We start from the raw sequence: 8,198 nt of genomic DNA on the forward strand, positions 1-8,198 counted from the left end.
GCAGCGCACTCTAGTCGTGCTATACTGCCAGACTTGACCGTCACATCTTCAGGTTTTTTCGTGAATGAAGGGTAAACTGCAAAAAAAGACAATAATGTAAAACATAGAAAGGAAGAGCATAAAATTACAAGTTGGGCTTTTCTTTTCTATTTTTTTCTGACAAATGACTTCAGTTTCATTTTTAACATTAACTCTATAAAAGACAGCAAGCTGGCAAAATTGTTAGCAGGTTGTGCAAAATGCTTAGTGGAATTTCACCTGTCTTTGTATTCTGAGTTCAAATTCCGCTGAGGTTGACTTTGCCTTTCATCCTTTCAGAGTTGATAACATAAGTTGAGCACAGGTTCAAGTAATTGACTTACTCCCTCCCGCGAAATTGCAGAAATCAATATTAACTCTATAAGTCAATGAGAGTATTTTCCATCCACCTTCAGGTGTCACTATATCATTATTCCTTCTTTATTCTAAAAGCTTTTCTATACCAACATATGTGTCACTGAGGAAGCCATGTATTCACCTTTTCAGTAAGACTCCCATTCCTGTCCCTCTCTCATACATTCATATCATTCAATACTATACCCTACACAGCTGAGGGATCTCATCTTGCAGGTATTTGGCTTCTTCACTAAACAGTGGTTGGCATTAAGAAGGTCATCAAGCTGTAGAAACCATGCCAAAAATAGACGCTGAAGCTTGGTGTTGCTCTCCCGCTCATCAGCAGCTGTCAATCTGTCCAGACCATGACAGCATGGAAAAAGAGACATCGAATGGTGATTATTACATATATATAGGTGCAGGCATGGCTGTGTGGTAAGAAACTTGCTTCCTAACCACATGGTTCTGGGTTTAGGCCCATTGCATGGCACTTTGGGCAAGTGTCTACTATAGCCTTGGGCTGACCAAAGCCCTGTGAATGGATTTGGCAGATGGAAACTGAAAGAAGCCTGCTGGATATGTGTGTATATGTATGTGTGAATGTGCATGTGTGTGTATATACATATATATATATATATATATATATATATAATATATATGTGTGTGTGTCTTTGTTTGTCCCACCAACACCATTGCTTGACAACTGATGTTGGTGTGTTTATGTTCCCGTAACTTAGCGGTTCACCAAAAGAGATCAATAGAATGAGTATCAGACTTAAGAAAATAGAAAAGTCATGGGGTTGATTTGTTTGACTAAAAGGCAGTACTCCAGCATGGCTGCAGTCAAATTACTGAAACATGTAAAAGAATAACAGAATACACACACACACACACACATATGTGTGTGTGTATGTGTGTGTGTGTGTATATGTGTGTGTGTGTGTGTGTGTATATATACTTGGGCAACACAGAGTGAATGTATGGCTGGTATGTATAAAATGAAAAGTAAAAATGAGACAGAAACTTACCATGTACAGAGATATTAGCTTTTGTAGAATAGGCAGATCCAAAATGGTTTGATATAATGCACTGGTATTTACCAGCTGTCTCATCTTGAACATTTTCTAAATGAAGCAGTGTGGTAAGATGTACAAGTTTTCCTTCCATAGATGTAAAGTTAAACATCTTTGGGTCCGTGAGAATCTAAAGGAAGAGAACAACAGGTCAGCATTAACTACAAACATTTAAGTTGATTTCTGGTTGGGATTTTTACGGACCAGCTTCAGTAATACACAACAAAGTCACTAAATTAATAAAAATACAATACATTGTGACACAGTTAACATAGCCTACTGAAGTTCAGTAATTAGCAAGATGAATATAATATTAGATGTATGGTAAGAATCTTGCTTCCCAACCACATGGTTTCAGGTTCAGTTCCACTGCATGGTACCTTGGGTGTCTTCTGCTATAGCCTTGACTGACCAAAGCCTTGTGAGTAGATTTGGTAGACAGAAACTGAAAGAAGCCTGTCATATATATATATATATATATATATATGTGTATGTATGTATGTATCAAAGCAGTACCCCAGCATGGTTGCAATCTAATGATTGAAACAAGCAAAAGGTATGTTTTCTTTAATAAATGTGTGTGTGTGTGTGTGTGGTGGGGGAATGATATTTTACTTTATATGTTCTTATATGTTCACAATAGGAGTGGCTGTGTGGTTAAGACGTTTCCTTCCCAACCACTTGGTTCTGGGTTCAGTCATGCTGTATGTACACATACATGTGTGTGTGTGTGTGTGTGTGTGTGTGTGTGGATTGGTGAGTCCTTGTCATGACATTAATCAATTGTTGCAAGCAAGTAACACCATCACACATGCAGCTGTGAGGAAAAGTTACCCTTCTTGGAAACTGAAGACAGGAAGAGCATCCAACTGTAGAAAATCTACCTCAAAAAATCCTGTCCAACTCAAGTGGATATCAAAATGATGATGATGATGATGGTGGTACTAGTGTGTATTGGCACTCCGTCGCTTATGACGTTGAAGGTTCCAGTTGATCCGATCAACGGAACAGCCTGCTTCTGAAATTAACATGCAAGTGGCTGAGCACTCCACAGACACGTGTACCCTTAATGTAGTTCTTGGGGATATTCAGTGTGACACAGTGTGACAAGGCTGACCCTTTGAATTACAGGTACAACAGAAACAGGAAGTAAGAGTGAGAGAAAGTTGTGGTGAAAGAGTACAGCAGGGTTCGCCACCATCCCCTGCCGGAGCCTCGTGGGGCTTTAGGTGTTTTCGTTCAATAAACACTCACAATGCCCGGTCTAGGAATCGAAACTACGATCCTATGACCGTGAGTCCGCTGCCCTAACCACTGGGCCATTGCGCCTCCACGATGGCACCAGTACAGTTGTTGAAAAGGTAAGTTTCCTTCAGAGAAGCACAGAATTATGCAAGAAATCTTTTATTAAAAAACAAAATGAAAAAATAAGATACTGGTTGTAATCTTACCATGCTGTCTTTCTTCCACTGGAACTTGGTGTCATAAAAACCACTGCTGACAGCACTGCAATTCAACGTCAGATTTTCTCCCTTCAGTGCTTTCTGTGACATAGGTTGACTAGTTATGACAGGTTTAGGAAAATCAGCTGCAAAATATGGAAACCCAATCGTTATATGGCAGTGTTGTTGATGAAGTGTAATGAAACATAATTTGATACTCTGCTATGAAATAGATTTTATTAGCAAGTGTAAAACAATATACATTGTGTGTGTGTGTTTCTTTTATTTATTTTGTTCTGCTACCTTTTAAACAAACATAATAGCAACAATTAGTAAGAGAATGATAAATATTTATAATCTTGGCAAACATTTTAGGGAAGAAATTATAATGATCGAGCTGACCAAAATATATTACTGCTATGTAGGTAAGTCTGCTTAGCATGGAACTATACAACAAGAGCTGGTACTTATTTTACCAACCTTGAAGGGATGAGAAGGAATTCACCTTATGCAGGATTTGAACTCTCAATGTAAAATGATATAACTAAATATCACAAGGTACTCTAGTGTTTCAGCTAGTCATATGAGACAGAGGGACAGTGAGGTTTCAGTTGCTGGTCTAAAGTAAAGTAAGAAGTTAAAACCCTGCAGCCAAGGCAGATAACTCACTAAAATATCTGACATTACCAATAATCACAAAATCCACAATACGACACAAATGTCGCAGCTGCACACACACACACTCTCTCTCTCTCTCTCCCTCTCTCCACTCTTACATACATTCTTACTTTCATACAACAATATAAATATAGAACCAATAAATTAAGAGACAAACAAACAAACCTGGAGTAGAGAGTGCATATCACTGAAGTTACAACAGAAGGACTTTGACAAACCTAACTGACTGATTCATTAATTGAACAATTAATCAAATGATTGACTAGTTAACAGGTTATGTTTGCAGAATGGCCTTCCCAAGATACAACAAAATACAAATAACTAATTTTTCTGGAACCATCTTGCCTGTGTGATCATGGAAACTAGTGTAGCGAGCAGCAAGCAAGTCATAAAAGGCGGTAATATGACGTAATGGTCATGTTGCCCGAACAAGTATAATTGTTGGTTTCCCATTGATTAAAATTATTGCCCATAATTTAAATTCTAACCTTTCATCAAAGACAATTCTTTCACGAAATACAGTTCTTAGAATTTAGGTATGAGCAGTTATAAAAACCCTGATTTGGGGGAAATTAATCAGTGTTCGTTGGTTGTCACTAAACTCCACGACACTCACACCAGTGATGTTTGGTTATCACTAGACTTCACAACTTATACTAGTGTTCTTATAGTGTTCTTATACTAGTGTTCGTTGGTCATAACTCTCTACAACAAATTGACTTACTTATAAATGTACTGTAAACATTAAATGTACATAAATAAACCAATGTAGTAAATATTTTCGTTTTCTTCACTTCTTTCCAACCTGTTAATGAAATTTATTTCTACAATTATGAAACTGTTTTTTATAGCGGTGAAAAAGAACATGAACTTATCTTCAACATACATGCACATTCAACATGCCCATTAAGCATCTTGATATATATGTATATTTCACTAAGGCATTTATGTAGCTTGAGTTGAAATTTATGTATAGTGATAATACTTATGATTGAGTTATATGTGACGGGTTTATCAATATAGATTCTTACTCAAGAAATAAAATATAGTTATTATCCATCCCAGTAGAAACCATATAAATAAGATAATACACCACATTATAAAAGTGGTACCCAATCAGCCGTTATATTAGAAAATAATAATAATAATAAATGAAAAAAATAGAAAATACATCTATGTATTCATGAAATAGTCTACTCACTGCAGTCAAATTCTTCTGGTTTCACAGCAAAGATACTTTTGCCTTTTGATGAACGAGGATGGGCACATATTGCAGTGACTGAGTCTTCAAATTTATTCTCATATAACCACTTTGGTAACCAGGCCAAATGACAATCACAAAGTAGATTGCTAGTGTTGAATTGTCTGCAAAAGTATAGAATTTTCATTAGCAAAGCAATAGTACTAAATCTGGAATCTGGAATCAGTTAAGAATTGGCAATGGGAAGAGTATCCAATCAGAGAAAATCTGCCTTGATGTAAACTTTGTTGGATCCATGATTGAATGGATAAGTGAATAATAAAACAATGATGATAAAAACCCTATCAGAACACAAAACCTCCTCACATGTTGTTCATTATTATTATACCATACCTAGCTGAGGGACAACCTCTACATGGCCACTCAAACTATTAGAGACAACAGCTAAATCTCTTCTAAATTACAACTGACCATTATTAGAAAGAGAAGGAGACCTGTGTATCTGACATAATCTACACCTGGACACATTATAGTCAAAATGAAGATGGGATGATTAAAGTTTGAATGTCTTCAGTCATAAGTCTGCTCAATAAGAACTGACATGGAGCTACACAACAACAATAATAATGGTTTGTTTTGTTTTTCATCGATTGAACCTCACAAAACAGACTGTATGTGCAGCTATAATTTTATAACCGATCCAATAAAGTAATTACATTTTCCTCTACCTTTATGGTTGTGTGGCTGAGAAACACATTTTGCAACCACATCATTATGATAGATAGATATGTAGATAGTTAGATAGGTAGGTAGATAGATAGATAGATCGATAGGTATGTGTGTGTGTGTGTGTATATAAATGTCTATGTGTGCATGTTTGTGACCCCCACCATCACCATCACATGACAACCAGTGGTTGGGCGAAAGGGACTGATAGAACAAGTAGTACCAATAAGTACCAAACTTAAAAATAACTTAAGTACTGGGGTCAATTTGTATGACTAAAATCCTTCAAGGCAATACTCCAGCATGGCTGCAGTCCAGTGACTAAAACAAGTAAAGGACAATAGGTAAACTCCTTCATATTATGAAGAAGGCAAGGGCTAAAAATAAATACAAAATCTAGGGACCAGCAGACTTTATAAATGACAAGATGGTCTTAAGTAGAATACCATAACCAGACAGATACGAAGTTTGACCCAGGCCAACAAAGTCAGGTATTATATTATGTTCAGCTATTTTCTCGGATTACAAGAGAAAAAGAGTACAGCATTGAAGTATCAGATATCTACATGTCATAGATATCTGTTTACTGGATATGGCTGTCCCATAAGTTTAATTCAAATACAGCTAGCTCTAGCTTAACTAAGTCTACTCAACAACAGCTATTTTGTTGGATTTTTTTTGTTCTTTTTGTGTGTGTGTAAAGATTCAACTGACAATTTAGAAGAGTGCTAATTTTATATTGCATAAAAATAAATTCTTTAGAAATTGGGGGTAACATTGAATCATGTCTTTAATATTCAATGAACGAAAGAAAGAAAAGGTCGAAGCATCAAGCAAATTTATTTCTGGTATTAAGACTTTATTCTGCACTGAAGAACTGGTGAGAAACTTTAAAATGAAGGCCTTAAATAGAGTGGGTAAGTATTGCTAGAATGCATGCAAAGCACACACACACACACACACACACATACACATACACACACAACTATACATATATATATATACACATGTGGACACATACAGTAAGAAAGATCTAATGATTACAGCTGTATCTATATACTTAGGGAAAGCTAGATTCAACAGCTGGTGCGATGAGAAAATACAAACAGTGGTATTTCAAACATATGGAAACAGAGAAGAGGAAAGAGAAACAAATTAAGACAGCCAGTGTAGTATACAAATTAATTAGGAGGAAGAGGAAAGAAAGTGGGGGGAGGCAAGGAAAAGGATGGGTAGTGATGAAGAAGTAAATAAAGCCTTTTTAGCAACAGCAATTGGCGCTGTCAACACTAGTTTCTGTGTGATCTTTGGTGTTAAAGTAGAACCAAGTCTGGCTGATACTAAGAGGAATGACATTTGAGAGAGATAGAGGAGAGGGGGAAGTCACATGACTAAGACAAGTATAGAAGTAACTAACCTATTCTGGACAGGGCAACTCAAGTTGTGGTCTAAAATGTCTAACGAGTTTACCCATGTTTAATCGTTGGAGCTGGAGGCTTGTGGTCAAATAGTTAGTGTGTTGCACTCGCTAATGTAAGCTTATGGTTTCGATTCTCAGACCTGGTAGCATGTTGTGATCTTGAGCAAAACAATTCATTTCATATCGCTCTCCAACAGTAGCAGGGAAGTTAACCCTGCAATGGACTGGCATCTCATCCAGGAGCAAGTGTTGTAATCTCAGTCACTTATATGCCATGGAAATTGGGTTAAGCACCAGCCTTATGTGTTCTAGGGCTCATCGTTTAACATCCCCTTTTCATGCTGGCTTGGGTTGGATGGTTTGACAAGAGCTGGCAGGCTGGAGAACTGTACCAGGCTCCAATTGTCTGTTGCAGCATAGTCTCTTATAGGAAGGAATGGATGCTCTTTCTAACACCAACCACTTTACAGAGTGGCACCAGGACCAGTGCTTTATCCATGGAACAAGCACCAATGCTTTATATGTGATACCATTATGGGTGCTTTTTATGTGACACTAACACAGGAAATGTGCTTATGAAAAAAAAAAAATGGATGGTGGTAGTATGAGGTAAATCTTATCTGATGAATAAAAAAAAACGAAAAAAAAACAGTTAAGAAAAGCAGGGAGTCTCTCTAGGTTGAATTGCTACTGCTCAACATTAAAAGGTCACAGCACCCGTACTATGGACATGTGATTAGAATGCCACGTGAAAAGATCACAAGAAGGATTCTTCAGGCCAAACTAACTGATAGAATTATGAATAGACCAAGAATACGATGGTTGGATAACATTCATAATGTCTGTAGTCATGCTTGGGAATCCAGCCAGAAAGTGTAATGACAGTTGCTTCTGATAGGGGCCCTATGGAGAATGTACCTGAGGACTCTACCCACATGACCTTCCTAGGAATAGTGGGTAGAAAAGGGGGATGGAATAAATCCTCAAGACAAAATAAAAAGCAGGTGTAAAAAAAAAAAAAGAGACTGTTACTTACAATTCTTTCAAAAGATGTAGTGGCTCGAAAGCATTTTCCAGTATAGAAGCAATATGGTTCTCCAGCAAGAAGAGATGTTCAAGGTTTTGCAATCCTATGAATGAGCGTTTTGCAAGGGACTTGATTTTATTGCCATTGAGGTCAAGTTCAGTTAGCCTATGGAGACCAGCAAAGGCCCCATCAATATCTTCAACAGCTGAGGAAATTTCATTGTGGTTTAGTTGGCTATGAAAAAAAATGAAGAAAA

At 37.1% G+C, this 8,198-nt stretch overlaps 1 protein-coding gene across 1 annotated transcript in view; it reads right to left on the reverse strand.

Moving 5' to 3' along the window:
• Positions 1-8,198, reverse strand: part of LOC106876991 (leucine-rich repeats and immunoglobulin-like domains protein 2) — a 155,069-nt gene that overhangs the window by 20,356 nt on the left and 126,515 nt on the right. The window contains exons 11-15 of the mRNA XM_052971872.1: positions 7,952-8,176; positions 4,770-4,933; positions 2,900-3,036; positions 1,404-1,578; positions 1-76 (exon numbers count right to left, since the gene is read on the reverse strand). Of these exons, the coding sequence (XP_052827832.1) occupies positions 1-76; positions 1,404-1,578; positions 2,900-3,036; positions 4,770-4,933; positions 7,952-8,176 (777 nt within the window). The remainder of the gene's footprint in view (positions 77-1,403; positions 1,579-2,899; positions 3,037-4,769; positions 4,934-7,951; positions 8,177-8,198) is intronic.

Source organism: Octopus bimaculoides, chromosome 11 (genome assembly GCF_001194135.2).
Source record: "Octopus bimaculoides isolate UCB-OBI-ISO-001 chromosome 11, ASM119413v2, whole genome shotgun sequence".
In the NCBI taxonomy this organism is placed as follows: domain Eukaryota; kingdom Metazoa; phylum Mollusca; class Cephalopoda; order Octopoda; family Octopodidae; genus Octopus; species Octopus bimaculoides.